Source organism: Oenanthe melanoleuca, chromosome 7 (assembly GCF_029582105.1).
Source record: "Oenanthe melanoleuca isolate GR-GAL-2019-014 chromosome 7, OMel1.0, whole genome shotgun sequence".
NCBI lineage: Eukaryota > Metazoa > Chordata > Aves > Passeriformes > Muscicapidae > Oenanthe > Oenanthe melanoleuca.
In genome coordinates this window covers 8,000,328-8,019,925 of record NC_079341.1, presented here as the reverse complement: position 1 = coordinate 8,019,925, position 19,598 = coordinate 8,000,328, and the positions used below count along the sequence as shown (strand labels likewise).

At 38.4% G+C, this 19,598-nt stretch overlaps 1 protein-coding gene across 1 annotated transcript in view; it reads left to right on the top strand.

The window, feature by feature from the left end:
- The window catches only part of STAT4 (signal transducer and activator of transcription 4), a 40,364-nt gene extending 20,954 nt beyond the window's left edge, over nt 1-19,410 (top strand). Inside the window, exons 8-24 of the mRNA XM_056496709.1 lie at nt 365-516; nt 1,697-1,855; nt 2,818-2,910; nt 3,724-3,783; nt 4,550-4,567; nt 4,648-4,741; nt 5,637-5,681; nt 7,800-7,883; nt 8,143-8,241; nt 9,470-9,605; nt 10,998-11,050; nt 11,659-11,753; nt 12,330-12,466; nt 12,866-13,057; nt 14,252-14,318; nt 14,817-14,925; nt 17,058-19,410. Of these exons, the coding sequence (XP_056352684.1) occupies nt 365-516; nt 1,697-1,855; nt 2,818-2,910; nt 3,724-3,783; nt 4,550-4,567; nt 4,648-4,741; nt 5,637-5,681; nt 7,800-7,883; nt 8,143-8,241; nt 9,470-9,605; nt 10,998-11,050; nt 11,659-11,753; nt 12,330-12,466; nt 12,866-13,057; nt 14,252-14,318; nt 14,817-14,925; nt 17,058-17,084 (1,620 nt within the window). The 3' untranslated portion in view covers nt 17,085-19,410. The remainder of the gene's footprint in view (nt 1-364; nt 517-1,696; nt 1,856-2,817; nt 2,911-3,723; nt 3,784-4,549; nt 4,568-4,647; nt 4,742-5,636; nt 5,682-7,799; nt 7,884-8,142; nt 8,242-9,469; nt 9,606-10,997; nt 11,051-11,658; nt 11,754-12,329; nt 12,467-12,865; nt 13,058-14,251; nt 14,319-14,816; nt 14,926-17,057) is intronic.
- Nucleotides 19,411-19,598: the final 188 nt, after the last annotated feature.

Genomic DNA, 19,598 nt, shown 5'->3' with positions numbered 1-19,598 from the left:
TTTGAGTCCATGGCGGAGGGAATAGTGTTATGACTAAATCAAGGAAAAAAAAAAAAAAAAAAAAAAAAAAAAAGGCATTTTATATGATGCAAAACAAAAGCAGAACTTTTTGAACTCAACAGAGCTTGCAAGCCTCAAAACCTTGGAGATATTATGCCAACAAAGAACGCAAACCCTCCCAAAAAAAAACCCCAAAAATTTACTGAAGAAGACTTCATGGAGATTCAGGATGAATCCTGAAGCAATAGGAACTAAACATGGTTACTTTCAGAATAATTGAAGAAAATGCAATAAGTGATACATGCTAGCTGGTGAATTTTGCAGCTGGCTGTGGTCAGTTAGTGACACCTTTCCTCTTTTCCAGGAAGTGCTCAGTAAAATAGGGTGTGTGATCCATGAGATGGATGTGCTGATGAGCAACATGCTGACTGAGGAGCTGCTGGACTGGAAGCGGCGGCAGCAGATCGCCTGCATCGGGGGGCCCCTGCACGGGGGGCTCGACCAGCTCCAGAACTGGTAAACCTGCCCTGACCTCGCCTTTCCACTGAAAACCACAGGAAGTCTGCTGCACTCAGAGTGATCATTCCTTCAGATCAGTTGCAGCAGCAGCAAATTCACCCAGCAGTTAAGAAAGTAAATAAGTAAAAGGCGCTAGCTAAAAGCAGTTCGCTATTCAGAATTAACGCCACGGTGAGCTGCTGAGCCTGCCTTGTGGCAGCCACTAATTTTTTTGGGTTTGACAGCTCCTCCAGATACATGAGCCATACTCTCTTGGGAGTTTTGCTTGAGTAAGAATGGTGCTGACTGAGTTTGTCGTTGAAGGCAGTGGGAGTTGTGTCTAGTCTTTGGGCAGAGGCTTTATGCTTTGAGTCACTCCTCCAGGCTTCACACTGTGCAGGGATTGAATGGCAGTAGTCTCTGTGGTGGCAACTCTGAAGTGATTGCAAATCAAGAGAAAATAACACTATATTTAACAGATATCACCCAGACAATGTCAATGCAACATATGGTCATTACTCTCCCATCAAAACTCTCATATGGAAAAGAAGTAAAAGTAAGAAATAAATAGGAAGGAAAATTACCAAGAAAAATTTAGGACTGGAAAAAAATGTGGATTTTTCCTTCTGTTTTGTTTTTTTTTTTTTTTTTTGTGTAGGTTTCTTTTTTTTTTTTTCTTAACTAAAATACTTTTTTTTCCCAACAAAGATGCTAAAAATAGCTTTAAAATGTGATTTTATACACACATACCCTATTGAACTGTTAGCAAGTGTGCTTGGATTTCTTTTTCCTTACTGCTTGTACACTTCTTCAGTCTTGTTAACTTACTTGTTCTATATAAATATTATTATTTTAAAGAGTACATTGTGCAAAACTCCTGAGTTGTATGAAATAATTAATGTTGGCACAAGTGCCCTCCATGTACAACATCAGGACCACGTATATATTTCTTCCAAATTGTCACAGACAATGTTGCATTGTTGTGAAAATATTTATCTTTGAAGATAAAGCAGGTGATTTGCCCAATGTATTTATACACTCCTGAAAACAAAGATTAATGGATGTGAGTTTGGACAAAGCTGGAAAGCACCATCCAATACAGATTCTGATTTTCCCCAAGCAAGAGCTTCAGTAGTTCTTGTGTTCCAAGAAACCGTTCACAAGGAAGATTGCAAACTAATTCTTTGTCTTGCTGTAGCTTTACGCTGTTGGCAGAGAGTCTCTTTCAAGTCAGAAGGCAACTAGAAAAGCTGGATGAACTCTTGACCAGGCTGACTTATGATGGGGACCCCATTCCTGTGCAAAGACCTCAGCTGCTGGAAAAAGTCAACTTTCTGCTCTACAACCTCTTCCGGAAGTGCGTAAGCCACTGCCAAAGCGCAGAACTTTACCTCAACAATGAGGACACACTGCTAGGAGGAAGGACAAAAAATTTAAGTGTCTGAGGATTTTAAGGACCAGGTTCCTGATATAAGAAGTATGCACAGCTGTCACCAAAAGTAATAGAAACTGAAGGTGCCAGGCAGCTTCTCATGGGAAGCATTTAAGGGCTTGTCATCAGGTTCTGACTCTTAAATCAATGTCAGAAATCCCCTTATTCTAGGAGGAGTTATGTACATTCTGCTTAGAAAAATTGTGGGGTTTGTGTTTGTGATTTTGCCTTTTTTTTTTTAGTAGATATCCCTTTTCTTTACTCTGTCCCCTCCCAAGCTATACTTCCTACTGCCCTCCCAACTCACCTTCTATTAGTAGGTAAAATATTAGCATCATTTCTCTTGCCTTTGGTGCAGGCTATACTAGAGATATTCCACAAGTGAATCTTTGAAAGCAAAGTGGGCTCAATTGTTTGCTCTATATATATAAAAATTAAAATCATAGTTTAATTATTATAGTTTAATTTCATTGCAGCCACACTCAGTGTTTCTTCATACTCTGTTTTATGGCTCTGATAAAATTTTGAAAGACCAAGATTTTTGTCAACATTGTGTTTTAGAACTATAGAATTTGGTGTGATTTTTAATATCTTCCAAATATCTGTTTCTTATGGGAACAATTTAAGGGCAAGTTAGACCACTGGATCATTTTGAGAACTCAGAGTTGGAATGCATAGATCCCACTTTAGCATCTGTAGAGAAATAAGTCTTTAAAAGATACCAGCCCCTTTCCCTTCCCCCCCACAAACCCTCCCCCCCACCAAAAAACAATACAAAACAAAACAAAACAAAACAAAACAAAACAAAACAAAACAAAACAAAACAAAAAATCTGTTTTTTCATACATATTCCTAAAAATCTATTTGTTTCACTTCTTCTCACACAGCTCCTTCGTGGTTGAAAGGCAGCCCTGCATGCCGACACATCCCCAGAGGCCAATGGTTCTCAAAACTTTAATACAGTTCACTGTTAAATTAAGGTAAGGGAAAACATCTAGTATAAACTCCTTCATTTGTGTACTGTATTTTATGCTAGGAGAATCTAGAAAGCAAGGCAGACCAACTTGCATCAGGGATGCATTAACTGCAGAGGCATTTTCTGGAATGGGGATATGAAGTCCACACAATCTGTCACACAGAACAAGTGGCAGGAAAGAGTAAAACACAAGGAAGAAAAGCCCATTGTGGCTAAAGGCAGGGTTCTGTATGCATCAAATTTTGTTTTAATGACTTTACAAACTAAGTAAATAATGATTCTTGTCATACAAGCCACAATCAGAATACTCAGAGCCACTTCTGCACAGAGGAAAGAGAAACTGATACATTTTGGGGGTCTTGGGTAAATCACAGACAAGTTATTTCTCTCCCACAAGCTTCTTGCCTGACTTTGTGAAAGAGCAAAGCTGGAGAGGAACTCTCATTTCATTTCCACCTTGCAGCACAAAGTTCATGGAGGGTGAAAAAAGGTGCATGAAGGAAAGCACACACACATCTGTGGTGCAGTCAGAGACTGCACAAATCCATTTCCTAATTAGTACTACTTTGGTGTCTGTCCAGCCATTCCCTCAAACTTTTCCATAGACTTGGAGGGAGGGTTGGGCACCCACCACTGGAATAGCCCAGCTCCTCTTTCTGAGTATTCAACCCTGTAAATTGTGTTATAATCATAGATGCCCTAATCTGTTTTCAGATTAAAATAATTTTTGATACTTTAATCTGGAGCAACCCGTCTAGTGTTTTCTGGTGATACATTTATTCTGTTAATACTCACTCTCTTATTTTCTGTTTTGAAGGTTGCTAATTAAATTGCCAGAGCTGAACTACCAGATCAGAGTGAAAGCAACTATTGACAAGTAAGAAACTTAAAAGTGAAGATATTCTCTTACTCCCTACAAAGACCACACAGTTTTTTTCAGTGACTACCCTATCTGCTTTTAAAACTGCTTTTAAAAGGAAAGAAATATTTAAAACCCACCAGTTAAAAGATCAGAGTAACACTTCTTTTTCATGTGGAAGATTTCTTTTTTTAAAACAAAGCTGCTAGGTCTAATTGATGTTTTCAAATTGAAGGCAAGAAGTCTATTTAAGATTTGTCTCAAGACTTAGGAAAAAAATCATCAGACTGATAGAGCAGCATCACACAAAAACTTGAAATCAAACTGTATTGATTGTTAGGTTTGAAATATCACCAAGCTCTCACCATGCACCATCCCCAGCCCTAGCTACCAGCTACCTCCCTCCTTCTGCTTGCTGTGCTTCTGCAAGCCTTCCAAAAAAACACCTTGACTGCATGGACATAGATGAGCCCACAAGAAAGAGGGAAAACACCCAGTGAGGAGGGAGCAAGAGAGAAGCCAGGGCTGTTTCTCTCAGAAGCTGTGTACCATCTGATAATAAATAGCAAGATAAAATACACTACCTACATATGGCCAGATGCAAAAGTCTAAGGGGACAGTATGAATTTCAGCTCTTCAGTTTAAAAATTGTAGTTGTAGGGTCAATGCAAACCAGCTTTAAGCAGGCAAAATCTACCACCTCAGATATGCTTCTCAGTACAAGTTCTGTTCTACACATTTACTGATTCACAATCCATTTCCTCTCCCCCTTCTTCTCTTTTAGGAATGTTTCAACTGTAAGGTAAGACAATAGAATTTGATATTTATTAAATTTTCCCAGTACAATGGTATTTGAGTGCCTCACTGTCATGTCCTCCCCAGTAACCGTAGATTTGTTCTGTGTGGAACACATGTGAAAGCCATGAACATGGATGAGTCTGCAAATGGAAGCTTGTCAGTGGAATTTCGGCATTTGGTAGGTTTGACACTTTTTACTGTTGTGTACTCCTGGTAGAGAGATAACAGATTCTTTATAAACTCTGGAGAAAGGACTGTATTACTGTCAAGGCCATACTCATTTTCCTTCTGCTTGTACTAAAAGATTGCTCCTACAACCTCTTTATGTCATTCCATATTTCATCCATTCCATAAAATAAGACTATATATTTTCACAGAAATGACAAAGCAAATCCTAATTACCACCAGAAGAGGAAGGACTAATTACACTGAATTAAAAAGCTTCTCAGTAACTGAGTTTGGTAAAAAAAAACCCAAAACACCAAACCAACAACAACAACATAACCAAGAAGAAAAACCCAACACATAGAACAAACAAACAAAAAACCTAAACCACACCACGATTTCCTAGGGGAGATAGAATTGAATGCTTGAAATCTATCAGAAATTAATACCTGTGATAAAGCCTTGTGACAGACTGCTTTTGTAACTTCTCTTGGATCCTGCTTTCTGACTAGTGAGTCCTGCTTTCTCACTAACACTCCCTTGCCTGTGGTATTTTGGGGCTTAACCACAGACACTGTGCATCAGTGTAGTTTTGCAAGAGGACGTTGAGATCGATGGCTTTCAGCACTTTTTTTGTGTGATACACTTGTCAAGCACCCTAGTTAATGCTTTGTTATATTAACTAAGTTTCTTAAAACTTTAAAAATATCAGAAGACTCCTCACAATAGAATTTTCAAGGTTCAATGTCAGAGTCTTCATTAGACTTCATTTGTATATTGCAAATAATATACATAAATATAATAAAATCTTATTATAACTAAGAACATCCTGGTTACAAATTATGTTCTTTATATGTACTTCTGTCTATAGTTTCTCTCACACATAAATATTGCTTTGCTTTATCCAGCAACCCAAAGAAATGAAAACAAGCGCTGGAAGCAAAGGAAATGAGGTTTGTGCATTGATTTTACTTGTTTTTGCTTACTCTCACAAATGTTTCATATTTGATTTTATTTAAATCAAAGAGTTGTTGGATTTTTAAATATATACTAAGGACAGAATCCAAAAATGTGTTTCACCTCCTGTCACTTGTCCCAGCCTGGTCATAGGCTCCCCTCTCGTGGTGACTCTGTGTATGGCACAACAGCACTAAACCCAGCATAAAGTTCTATTAGCGAGTTTAAAAAAAAAATTAAAAAACAAAAACCACCCATATCACAGCCTGAATAGTTGTAATTACAAAAACACAAGAGTTATTTGAAGTATTCTCTAGGTACAAAGCAAAAGGTGTGATCAGCATGAAGAACTTGACCAAAACCTGAACAGAAGATAACATGTGCCACTCTCACACACATTTCTGAACAGAACAACTCACAACCTGATTAGCAAGACTGAAACTCAAGGCTCACCTCCCAGTTACTTTGCTGCTCACAAAATCACTGACACCACAACAAGCAAATGCAAAAATATAGGTTAAGAAATTTTGGCACTTCAGTTTTGGCAGCATTTTCCTCCCTCTTCTACACATTGTGCCTTAAAACTATATAAAGTTATGATAGGGCTGTGGAGAATTAGGACAGCAGAACTGTGACCTGGTTCACTGCTGATTTCCTCAAACAGAGCCTCTCCTTGGTCAAGTCAGTCTGTGAATGTGGTTATTAGCAGAACAAGAGTTGGGATTTTCTTTGTTAACAGCAGCTATAATGCTTTCAAAACTTGGTTTGTTATAGGACATTCAGTATGCTAAAAGTGTAGTTAAATATAACGGGCCTCATTAAAAAAAAAAAAAAAAAAAAAAAAAAAAGGTGGAAGTTCTCTATTTTAGATTTGTTCTTTCATGCAGATGTACCTTTTTGCCTAGATGATTTTTCCATGAGAAAAATTTGCTTCAGCAAAATCATAATGGGGGGTAGAAGGGTTATTTCACCAACCCTTTTCAACTTTGTGTCAGCAATACAGGTTGAGCTGGATTGATTCAACCTGTATTGAAACATCTGAGCAAGTTTGATGAATTAATATTTCACCTAAAAGCCTTCAGGTCTAAGCTGGATTTTTCCCTTTGCAAGGCAGACTATTATTATTCAGATTCCTAAGGATCCCCTGTGGTCCCAATTCCTCATTTATTCAGTATCTTTTATTGCAGTGGCCTGTACATCTCCTGGAGGAGGTGCTCCATGACAAAGATAAGGCCACAGGGTCTTCTGCCAAGAAATACTTTTATTTTACATTGACTTAAAGCAGATACTTCAGTAAGAGAAAGCATTTTCATTTGCAAGTTTTTATTTCCTTTTTTAAAAGGAAAGCCTGTCAAAACAAATGCTTGATGGGGAGGAAAAGATCAACAACAAAGAAAACTGGAAAACAACAAATATATTTTTATACTTTGAATTCTGGAGATGAAAATGTATTTCAAGAGATCTGCTTCCTAAGAGGCAAAGATTTGGATCTTTACAGAGCTATGTTGGTTTGTAATCAAAACAAATGCTTATACTACAAACTTTAATCAATGATGACAAACAGATTTTATTTTTTTTCCATCCAAGAAAAGCTTGAGGTTTTAATACCAGATTTACTTTGGATTAATGATTTAGGCCTCTAGTCCTTCAACTAGTACCCACAGCAAAATTTGTCATTAAAGCTGTGGCTTGTTTCTAGTTTGTTTCTCCTTGAAGTTGAACATCCCTGTTTAAAGTCAAATTGTCAATTAGTAAGGAAATTTTAGGAAAAGGAATTTTGGAGGCAACTTTGATCAAACTCACAAAATTATCTGTTAACTTCTTGTGTGCAAATCTGTGTTTAAAAGAAAAAAAAAGATAAAAGTTCAGAAGTACTGCTTTAACAATATTAAGGGGTTCTTTTAGATTAATCAGAAAAAATACCAGACTTCTGGACTAATTTAGTGTCAGAGTTGAGCAAAAAAATTGTTTCCTTCATTCTTTTCCTCTTCTGCCTATATATTTGATATGAGTTTTCATTCCACGTGTAACCTCAGCAGCTGCATCACTAGAACAGTGTTAATTTTAAATGCCAGCTGTGCACTCACAGCTTTATAACCTCAATATTCCCTCAGGGTCCTCACATGGTGACTGAGGAACTGCACTCCATCAGCTTTGAAACACAGGTCTGCCTGTATGGATTGACCATAAATTTGGAAGTGAGTATTTGGGACAGACCATCTGGGGTTGGAGTAAAAGGCATTTTCCAGCATTTTATAGAAGTACAACAGTGTTGGGGCACACCAGAGGTCTGCCTGCCCTCTGTGAGGCTCTCAGCACTAACCACAAGATTTCCAGAACTTCTGGAAAAGAAGTCTGTGCTTTGGGAAGACAGAGAGGCTAAAAACACCAAGGCACAGCCCAGCACTAATGCTTTCCTCAGCAGCACTTACACACAGCACTCATTCTCTCCCCCAGACCAGCTCCTTGCCTGTGGTGATGATTTCCAATGTCAGCCAGCTGCCCAACGCATGGGCCTCTATTATTTGGTACAATCTCTCAACCAACGACCCTCAGGTAGGTCCTCAGCATGAAAACACCCACTTCTTGCATTTGCACATTTCTATTATTTGGTTCCTAAATACATTAAGTATAAAAAAGATCTATTCCACTCTTGAGCTGGCCTTATTTTTGTCATGTACACTGTAATCAGCATCACACTTTACTGTTGTTCTCTTTATCTTTCTTTCCCTGCCCAGATATAAAACCACATGCACCCTTAGCTTTTCTTTTTGTAGCCTGAAGTAGTAGCTCTTAAACTAAGGAAAGGTGACAGGCCTTCTCCATAACTTCTCTAGTTTTAATTTATCTTTCTTGGGTGTGGCTGACTAAAACTAGACCTGTTAGAAAATAATTCTACCAGTACAACTCCCAACCATGAAAACAGGTATACAGGTGAATCTGTAATGTACTTAAGTGCTGCTTTGCCCCATGGATTTTATAGGAACTTGTGCTTTTTATGCAGATTATAAATGTTAAGTAGCAACTTCTAGTGGCTCCAACCCTGAGCAAAGGCAGAATCATTCTTTCTAAGGCTCCAGCTGTCTCAGCACATATTTCAGATTCAGTCACTGTTACTGTATTTGCAGACTGTGGAATGGTGCTGTCAGTGGCTTTCAGCTGGGGATTAGTGCAGTCACACAGATGCCCAGAGGAGGGAAAGGGTCAGGCAGTCTACCATGGTAGCTGGCCAGCTGACCTGCAGGCTGGACTGCATTATCACTCTGTCAAACTCCAAAGAGCTTTTGCACAGTCTTCAGTAAGTTCATTGTGTGTACAATCCAAAAAAAAACAACCAAAACCCCCCAAAATTAAAAAACTAAGATAAGCCATATGATTCAATAGCACATCACCATATCAGTATGTAATATTTTAAAGTTTCCATGCACTAAACATTAAAATATAATGATAATATCTATATTTTTTTGGACAGGATTTAAGGATATTTTCACTGTCTTTACACAGGACACTAGAAGAGGCATAGCAAGGTATTTTAGCATCCAAGGTGCACACAGGGACTTTAGCTCTCTCTAAGAGTCTCACTCTAGAACCCTGCCTGGGCCCCCCACAGGACCTTGCTGGGTGCCTGCAGGTGGGAGGGCCCACACATTTTCCCCAGTGCTTCCCTACACACAGAGCTCACTTTCAACACCTCCAGATTCTTCTTAAGTACTTGCAGCCTCCTCTTCCAGCCTGATATGTATTTCATGGTTGCTATCTAAACAAAGCATTCATTCTGTTGCAGAATTTGTCTTTCTTCAACAACCCCCCTACTGCCTCTTTAAGCCAGCTCTTAGAAGTACTGAGCTGGCAATTTTCATCATATGTTGGTCGTGGACTCAATTCTGAACAGCTCAACATGCTGGCAGAGAAACTTACAGGTGAGCATGTAGAAATATATTTTATTTGCTTTGGGGTTCTTATGTTTGGTAACTTCAGGCAGGGGCTTTAAGCACACCCAGCTGGAAACTAAGCCCCACACACTCCCCCAGAGTGAGATGGGGAGAGAATTGGAAGGGTAAAGTGAGAAAACTTTCAAGATAAAGACAGTTTAACAGGTAAAGCAAAAGCCACACGTGCACACAAGGCAAACAAGGAATTCATTCACCACCTTCCATCTGCAGGCAAGTGTTCAGCCTGGAAATCAGGGCTGGATTCATCACACAAAGGAGTTACTTGGGAAGACAGATGCCATCACCCCAAACATCCCCTCCTTCCTCCTTCTCACCCCTAAGTTTGCATGCTGAGCATGTCACCATATGGTGCAGAATATCTTTTTGGCTAGTTAGGATCAGCTGTCCTAGCTGTGTCCTCTCCCAGCTTCTCAGCACTCCCAGACACTTTTCTCATGGGGTGGGTTGAGAGGCAAAAAAGACCTTCACTGTGTGTAAGCCCTACTGGGCAAGAACTAAACCATCCCTGTATTACCAACACTGTTCCCAGCACAAATCCCAAACACACTGGCTACTGTGAAGAAAATGAACTCCATCCCCTCCAAAACCAGCACAGCATGACCTCCACTTCCAGAGCTGCTACCAAAAATGCCACAATAACATCTTTTTCTTTAAAGAAAAGCAGGCTTCAGCTTATTCCTATCACAAAGTAATTCAACTTTTGAACTTCCGGGCTGCTCAACTGATGGAAGAGGGCATCAAAATCACAATGAACTTTGATTTTTTTTTTTTTTATTTTTTTATTTTTTTATTTTATTCTATTTTATTTTATTTATTTTATTTTGCTTCCTTAACAATTATCTCATACATCTGAAATCAAAAGGAAGTATTTTTGCTTGCTTACGAGGTTTGGTTTGGGGTTTGTTTCATTTTAAGTACCTGTCCCTGTGGGTCTGTTCATTTCTGGGATCTCACCAGAGATGCTTCACTGGTGTCAGCACAGCAAAGAGGCCCTGTAACCTCAGCACAATGAACTATTGACTACTGAGACCCAAGTGTGCCCCAGAAGGGAGAGGCCCTGGGGAAAGCTGAGAAGTAACACTTAAGCTGAAAGCTGAAACTGAGCACATAGTGTTGCAAACACCAAGTCACAGGCCACTTTAGGCAAGTATTTCCAAAACTACTACCACCTGCTTCAAAGGAATGCAGAAAACCAGATCTACAGTCCCTTAGCATGCCCCTATCCCTCCCTTCCAAAGTCTGGTTCTACTGTACTTCTCCCCTCACCCCCCCACTCATCTATACAGATATCAAGCAGTACTCATTTCATAACTTCAGAAAAATATATGCACCATTTAGCCTTTTTTTTTTTCCTTTTAGGACAGCAAGTCAGTTACAATGATTATCAACTATCCTGGGCAAAGTTCTGCAAGGTACTGTTCCAAAAATAAAATCAAGCTCTTATTTTATATTGCCACATATATCAGAAACTGCCATTATAGTGTGCCTTATGTATTTCTGTAAATGATCAATTGAAAGTATTACCAAAGCATGCAATACATTTTTTATAAAGCATAAGATGTTTAGTTTTGACCTAAATTACTTTAAGACAGTCGATATATGCAACAACTCTGATGAGGAAGAGAGAATGTATTGATAAAGAAGGGTAAGCTTGTTTAATTAGTATTAACTACATTATTTAAACAAATACAGAACTTTGGAAGGAAGTTCAACTTTCTCATCTTCTTTTTACTCAAAATATAAACTTATAACTAAGAAGAAATCACAGATGTGATATTTTTTCTCCTTGAAAAATGAGGTGCTTCCAATGCATACCTTAAAAATAGTTGGTTTTATGTCAGGTTGAAATATGTTACTCAAATCCACAGCTCAAATTGTCATTCTCACTTGAGCAAAGTAATTTATTCTTAAGAAACTGAGAACAAACTGTCTTAGGAATGTTGGGTAACATCACTCTCATTATTGTCCTCTTGTGTGTGTTGGTTTTGTTTGTGTTTTGTGGTTGTTTTTTAATTGTTAGGAACATTTGCCTGGGAAGTCTTTTACCTTTTGGGTCTGGCTGGAAGCAATCCTGGACTTGATTAAAAAACACATTCTCCCTCTTTGGATTGATGGGTGAGCAACAAGGAAACTGCTGTATATTGATCTCTTTCCAAATTTTCTATGTCCTTTACTCACCTCATTTTTAGCCATGCAGGGGAGTATTTGCAATAAGTCTAACACTTCTGTCTCCCTTCCCCCATTCATAACTTTTGGAAATTGCTGCCAAAGGGGAACAACATGAGATCTCTTAGAAATGCAGGTTTAGATCCATTCTTCAGTTCTGTCCATGCAATCAAGTACTGGGATAAATTTCACCAGGCTTCATAGTACTTTGAGCTCAATACCTAGTCCACGTGTAAATCACACAAAGCTTTGGTCAAGCCTTAAAAAGACTTGTAATCATTTTGAAGGTTTTTGAACCAGGTTTTTATACAGGTTTTTGAACAGGCCAGATTAAGGCTGAGCTGGTTAGTTCTGAGCAACCTGGTCTGGTGAAAGATGTCCCTGTGCATGGCAGGGGCTTTGGAACCAGGTGAACTTTAAAGTCCCTTCCAACCCAGGCCCTTCTTCTATGATTCTACACATTGCACAGATCAAAATCTGTATTTTTTTCCAAAAGTAAACCCGTGATTTCCTGTTACACCTCAGGTACATAATGGGATTTGTAAGCAAAGAAAAGGAACGAATTCTGCTGAAAGACAAGACACCAGGAACATTTTTATTAAGGTTCAGTGAGAGCAATCTGGGTGGAATTACCTTTACTTGGGTGGATCAGCGAGAAAATGGTAAGTACAATTAAAAGAAAAGAAAATAACAAGCCAACAATTAAACCTGAAATATACCTGCAATACAGGAGTCTAGTTCTGTTTGGTTTGAAAGTAATATTCACATGTATCATGTCATAGTATGGTTTTGGACAAGATACAAGTATCATAATTTCTCAAACACAAACCAAAACTCTGTCATTCTACCTCTGAGCTCTTCATATTAACAAAGCTCTCTATGAAGTGTACCTGCTAACTGCAGGCTTTAGATTTGTTTCCAAATGTGAAGAAATTCAATATTGGAAGATACTAACGCAGGTAAGAACAGGTAAAGCTTACCTGTAAACCTCGAAAGAAAGACAGCAACGTGTTCCAGCTGCAGCTGCTCATCTCCAGGTTGTGGTGCTTCTGTTTCTGCAGGAGATGTAACATTTCACTCGGTGGAACCCTACAACAAAGGTCGCTTGTCTGCCCTGCCTTTTGCCGACATCCTGCGCGACTACAAAGTCATCATGGCAGACAACGTTCCCGAAAACCCCCTGAAGTACCTGTATCCGGATATCCCCAAAGATAAGGCCTTTGGCAAACACTACAGCTGCCAGCCAAACGAAGGTTAGGCTCCACTTCTCTGTTTACCCTTCCTGCACAGCAGCTGCAAAGTCAAGAGGCAATCTGAGGAATGTAAGGGAGAGAACAGATTAAGGTGCATCCTCTAATAGTCATCTTCAAGAGAACTGTTTTAACGTGTGTCTGTCATTTAGACAGCTTCAATCTGCAAACACATCCCTGGTCTTAGAGGTTACAGTAGAGGTGGTGACAATATTTAAAAGAAGCTAAGAAATTGATCTATTTTCCTGACTGGTGCATCACAAAATTCAGTGCTTGGGTGTTCAAGGGAGAGGAAATTAAAAAGTCATCCAGCTTATTGGCTTCAGAGTTGTGTTACACTCTTTAATTTCAAGAAAACTCAGTGTTTTCCAAACATCTTGGAAGCCCTACTTTGTTTCATTTCATGCAATGAAACCCTAAAACAAAGGCTGTTTATCTCACCACCTTTTCCCAAAATACTGCACAATTACAAAGTTATTATGGGCAGACAATGTTCCTGAAAACCCCTGGCAGCTGCACTGGAAAATGCAAAAAGGCTAAACAAGGATGGTTCCAAATATGTTCAGGCCCACATTCTTTTTTGTCCAAGTTAGTTCATTTTCAGATCAAATTCATTCTCATTTAAAGAAAGCCCTCAAAGCCTTAATTTTTAATAGATACAACACATTCCTCTAGACTTTCAGTATCAAAGGTTACAATTCCATTTGAATTTGAATTCCTACACAACTCAAAAATAATTGGAGGCTACAGTATTTTTCTTCCTCTTCGTTTTAACTCAGTGGACTTTGCCTAATGCTCCAATCCTCTAAAATCTTACATATAGGAATGATTTCATGCAAAAAGATATTGCTGAAGCTGTAGCTGTAGAGACAGAGCTCCTAGCATTTGCAGAACTGAAATCTGCAGGCTCAGAGTACCAAACTTAAAGAACTGTATATTTGCTTTGAAGGCCTAAAGAAATCTCTTTCATCAGTTGCAGTATTACATTATGATTCATATCTAGTGAGCACAGGCAATTCTGTGACTAAGACCTGAACTCAAGGACTAATCTCAGGAATTCCCCTCACTTCTATGGCTATTTATTTATGCAGGGACTTTTCAATTCATTCTTGTCTGCAGCACTTCAAGCAAATAATTAATTTCAAACAGATAATGAAATTACTAGACAATATTTACTTTATCTACTATTTATTCTAGTCTCAAAGCCCTCGGATGGAGGAGGGAAAGGTTATGTTCCTTCTGTATTTATCCCAGTCTCCAAAATGTAAGTATCCTCACAGGTGTGTTACACTTCAACTGTTATTTTTATTTAATTTACATCCCATTTCAGAGTTTCCCCTGTCTCCTTTCCCCAAACTATTTGAAAACAGTTTGCTAAGGACTGCTAAAGACAGGAAAGGTAAGTAAAGGACTTCACCTGTACAGTGCTTTTCCCATTCATGGGGCAAACCATTTGTAAAAATTGAATGCAGATTTTATGGTACTCTGATCTACTTATCTTTCACTGCCTCTTTTTTTTTTTTTGTCCAGCAGCTGATATTAGGCCAAGGAAAGAGAGAATAAACCTGACTCTATCTCCTACATTTTAACTGTATACCAGGTTGTAGACATGAGCTTACAGAGCCACCAGCAAGCCTGAGTACAACAGGGTTAACAAACTTAGAAAAACATGTACCATACTCCACTGATATGCATAAAGTTAGAGGGATTTAAGTTTTTTCTAAGATTATTTTTGCATATTTTTTGTTTCCTATTTTTTCAGCCTCAGTGACTCTGCAGAACCACATTCTCCATCAGATCTTCTTCCAATGTCTCCAAGCGTTTATGCTGTGCTGAGAGAACACCTGAGTCCCACAGCCATTGAAACTGCTGTAAGTTGGAAACTTTCCCATTCATAAGTAAATATTAAGCAAACAGGAGACAGCACAGATGCTGGTTAGTAAAAGGCTGCTTGTACAGCTATGAAAGAACTCTTTCATCACTTGCTGCATTACACTCTGAAACAATGGTGCAGATATTTTCTATTCTAAATGAAGCAGGATACTGCAAGCATCTTGAAAGCACTGGAATTGCCTGACATGCTGGCCAATGAATCATAAATATCAGAACACAAAGGTCCCAGAGTACTTGCACAAATGAAGGCTTTACACTGAAAAATACATGTCACTTATACTAATTCTCTGGGCAGCACAAAGGCCTGGACTTGCTCAGGGGAGCTGCCCAAGGAACACAATAACTTCCAGCTCAGCAAACTTGCACAACTTTTTCATGCTGCAAGATTTTACAGGGGGTTTCAAAGTGCAAAATTAAAAGTCAACTAAAACACTTTCAGCAAAGAAAAGTAACATTAAGTTAGTATACAGTAGAATTAGGAAAATACTCTACAAAGATAATATTTTTTTTAAAATTCCTCTTTTCCTTATTGACTATAAATTATATTCTGAATCATCATGGCTCAGAGTCCTTAGAGCAATGATGTATAGCCAGGGGGGATTTGTCCAGTAGCCTTTTCTCAAGAAACACAGCAGTGGTTTGGCTCCAGCTTTAGAAGAAAATCTCCTTTTTTAATACTAGCCCTTAACTTTCTGTATGTTCAGTGATTTATGATCTTAAAATGGTTATGTATTAAAAAGCCTGCCAACTCCCCTTCAAATGCCTTTCTGTACACACTTCTCCTTACCCACAAACAGAACAAAACTACTCCAGAATCCTGACTGTCAGTGATTAGAAGTACAGTTAAACTTTATACACAAATCGCTGAGTTCTTTAATACATCAACCAGAAGATCCACTCAAGAGCAAAATATCTTTTTTTATTCTCCACTTTTTTCTCCCATAGCAATCGTGACGAACTAATTCTTTAGCTGAAAACAAAATAACCAGCCTGAATTAAAAATCTGCATTAAAACCTATCCCCACCCAATCCAAGACATGTTCCCACTCATTTCTATTTTATAACATGGGGAAATGGTTCTGACCTCCTCAACTGCACTCATGAACTATGCACACATTTGCTTTCCTGAAGTTTTGTCAGAATAAAGAATAGTTGGATTCACTTTCGTTTAACATCAGCTTCCAAATATTTTTGGTTTCTTCTTGCATGCACAGTAAATCTCAAACCAGCTCTATCCAGAGCTTCAAAACAAGCTGTGACCATGGCCATCGTTCAAGGTCATAATCTCACAAAAAGAATGTGCTGGTAGCAAATTGCAAGTGTTAAATACAATTTTAAAGGTGCCAAGAGAGTCAAGAGAGCCAAGAGTGTTTCAGTGCTGCTAGATGGTAAGTTATATTTCTGTAGGCTCTTACTAGAAAAGTTTTAAAGTTCTACTAGAAATTGCATGAGGAAAATAGTTTTAGAAGATTTTTTAAAAATTCCTTCCTTCCCTTTTGAATTCAATTTACCTTGATAAATGGAAATGTGGAAAATATAGAGGTTTTTTCTTTATCAAATTCACACAACAATCTATCCTGCTGAAGAGCTGGTTTAGTACAGCAAGCAGACAATCTGCACTATTAAAGCAATACTTTTTCTCCATGAAATGCCAATAAAAAAGCATCATGTGAGATATAGAAAAGAGTGACATTTGCAGCAGGGCAAAATACCCTTCAATTCAGTAATTCAGTATCTCTAGCAAGACATACTTTCTCCAGTCTTGTTGAAGTCCCATCTATTCCCCCTAGTCTAGCTTCTTTTACTCGTAAAAAAAAAACCAAAACAAACAAAGACACCAGGAAGACCCTTGCCATACATATCCACAGGCTGCAAGAACCACATAGGTTCATACAAAAGTAAACACTATGCTTATTCTTATTGCAACAGTCTCCTACAAAGTATCTTCTAAAGAGCATTCCTCTATTTGATAAATAACTAGAAACAGGATTTTCAGATCCTTATCATTTTGTATGACATTGTCAAAGTGACTCTGCAGTTCATCTGCAGTTTCTTTTGAATGAACAGCTCTGAGTGTCATGAGACTTATCTTTTCCTTCTTTTCTTCTAGCTGAGCTCTCCTTACTCAACTGACTGAAGTGCACTTACTGGAAAAATCTTGTGAACATTGGATGGGTTAAAGAAGTCATATTTTTTTCCTGTCATCTCTGAAAGTCAGCTTTTCCTGGAAACCATTATGTTATTCTTAGGCCTCTCTCTGTTATCAGTAACATATAAACAAAGAATTTTCTCCCTAGGGATTCAAACAGCCTTTTGCAAGTCAGATTTGCTGTTGTCATATTGTGAAATAATAATGTTGTGCCGTGTCATGTTGTGAAATAAGACCAAATCCTTTCTGGCTTGGGAGTCATTTGACTTCAGTGGGGTCCCAGCAGAGATAAATTTTACTTGCTAATTTTACTAATTTCCATAGAATTGCTGTAAATATGAGAGCATAAGAACAAAATGTTTTGCTTCTGAAGACAGCATATAAAGATAACTAAAAACATTAATGTGTCTGGAGAAATTAGGATTTAATATGTCAAATACTTTCTGCTTAATCATAATCTTGTACACCACTGATTTAGATAGTATTTCAAAGCAAAGATATTTGTTCCCCTAATTTGGAAGTTGCAGAACAGTCTGGGGTTTACTTTTTTCTAAAGATGAATTGCCTTCAGCATGGATTTTTATCTGACACCACAGCAGAAGTTGTGGAAGGCAGGTAGGCACGGCTGGGGAGAGAAGGGAGCTCCAGAAAGGAAGCAGGTGTAAAACTTGTGGGGTTAGAAAGGCTGTCTCCATTTCACACTGGAAGAGAGAGTTATAAAACTTCCCTCTCTCACAAAATAGTTGCAGAAGTAAATCAGTCTGGGAGGAAGCACTCAGGTACTCCAGCAAGTAGTGCCAGGAAGTCCACAAATACAAAATTCCCCTCTGACACAGTTTGGATGCTAATTGGTCAATGCCAACAGGGAAGCAGTTTTAAAAAACTGAAGTTACTGAATAGCTGCAGCATTTGCTGGCTGCCTGTAAACTTGTGCTGCATGACAGGATATTACATGCTCATTTAATAGACAGGACAACTAGTTTTTGTGAAAATGGTAAATTGCCCTCTTTACATCCTTTATTTTTTTTTTTTTTCTTTCAGGCATGTTTACTGCTGAGTTTGGATTGTTTGGGTTTTTTTTGTTTTGGTTTTATTTCCCCCAGTGTTATCCCTAAAATCTCTTTTAATAGCATAGTAAATAGGCAGTTTCAAGGCCACTGTATTTCACAAATGTAGGGCCAATTGAACATTTGCACCTTAATGCTTTCTCAAGCAGGTACAAATGAAACTTCTGCTATGAAAACTAAACCTTCTTGAATCAGTAAGACATGGACTTTACTTTCATTTCTCCTTTCACCCACGCTATTTATGTTAGTTGAAAGCTAGTGGAAACAAAGTAATGAGATATTTTTGTGATACACGGAAATAGATTTCAAAGAAAAAAACACATCTCTGTTCATTACAGTGGGTGATTCAAAGCAAGCTGCACATAAGCTCAGCAAGCATCACGTATAAAACAGAAAACAACAAGAGCAATTCTGTATATAGCTTGGTAATATCTGTAATTTATATAACCAGCATGAATAAAATCAGATTTTGGCTTCAAGTTGCATACCCAGATCTCTGAGGATTTTTTTCAAGGCATAACAAAAACAGTCTTCTGCCTTCTGGTTGACCTTAAACTGAGATACAAACAGTGGCACAGAGGAGTCGCTGAGTTTCTAAAGCAGGAAGCATGACCTCCCCTGATATCAGCTATGTCTTTTCATTCTAACCTCTTCTCACAATCTCAATACAAACAAAACGGGGGATATCTTTAATTTTTGACCAGCTGAAGTTCATGAGAAGTACTGTAAGAAAAGATCAGACATGGCATGAGAAACACTCTCCTTTTTCCTTCATCCCTGCTCTCCGTGCAAGGCAACCCTTCAAGGCTCTCAAGAATTAACCTCAGCCCAATGTAACTGGAGTTCCTGGACAGCATCATGGGTCGGGTTTTGGCACGACAGCTCCTGCTATCGCTTCAGAACAGATTTTTGCAGAGGGTAGCCTTCACATTTTGTTGAAAAGATGTGCCTTGAGAGCATTTCACTGCTTTAAAGGAACCCTGGAATGATTATCTGTAGGATGAATATATACAGCCCAATATATAGAGCTCTTACCATTAATAAAGTGAGAATTTTGTCCTTATGCCACCATGAGAAAGAACACAGCTCTCCAGTGAAACAATGGCGTGGAGGAAAAACACAAGAAAAAAGGGTGCCCAGATACTGCCAGAAAATCATCTATTTTAAATACTTCTACCAACCGTGCTGGTTCTTTCCCTGCGTTTTGCAATAGCGAAATAAAACAATGTCTTTGTTTTGTGCTTTGACTTGGTGCGTCACAACCATTCTTATAGATCTACTGCTCCCTAGTATTTTACACCACGAAGTTTACCAAACAGATCTCCAATTTATTTCTTCATTTCATGGAGTAAGACATGCCAGTTCTGTTTGAGGAGGGAGAGAGGATAGATCATCCTGGAGAACTGCAGCAAAGCCTGGACTTTTAATATTCCGG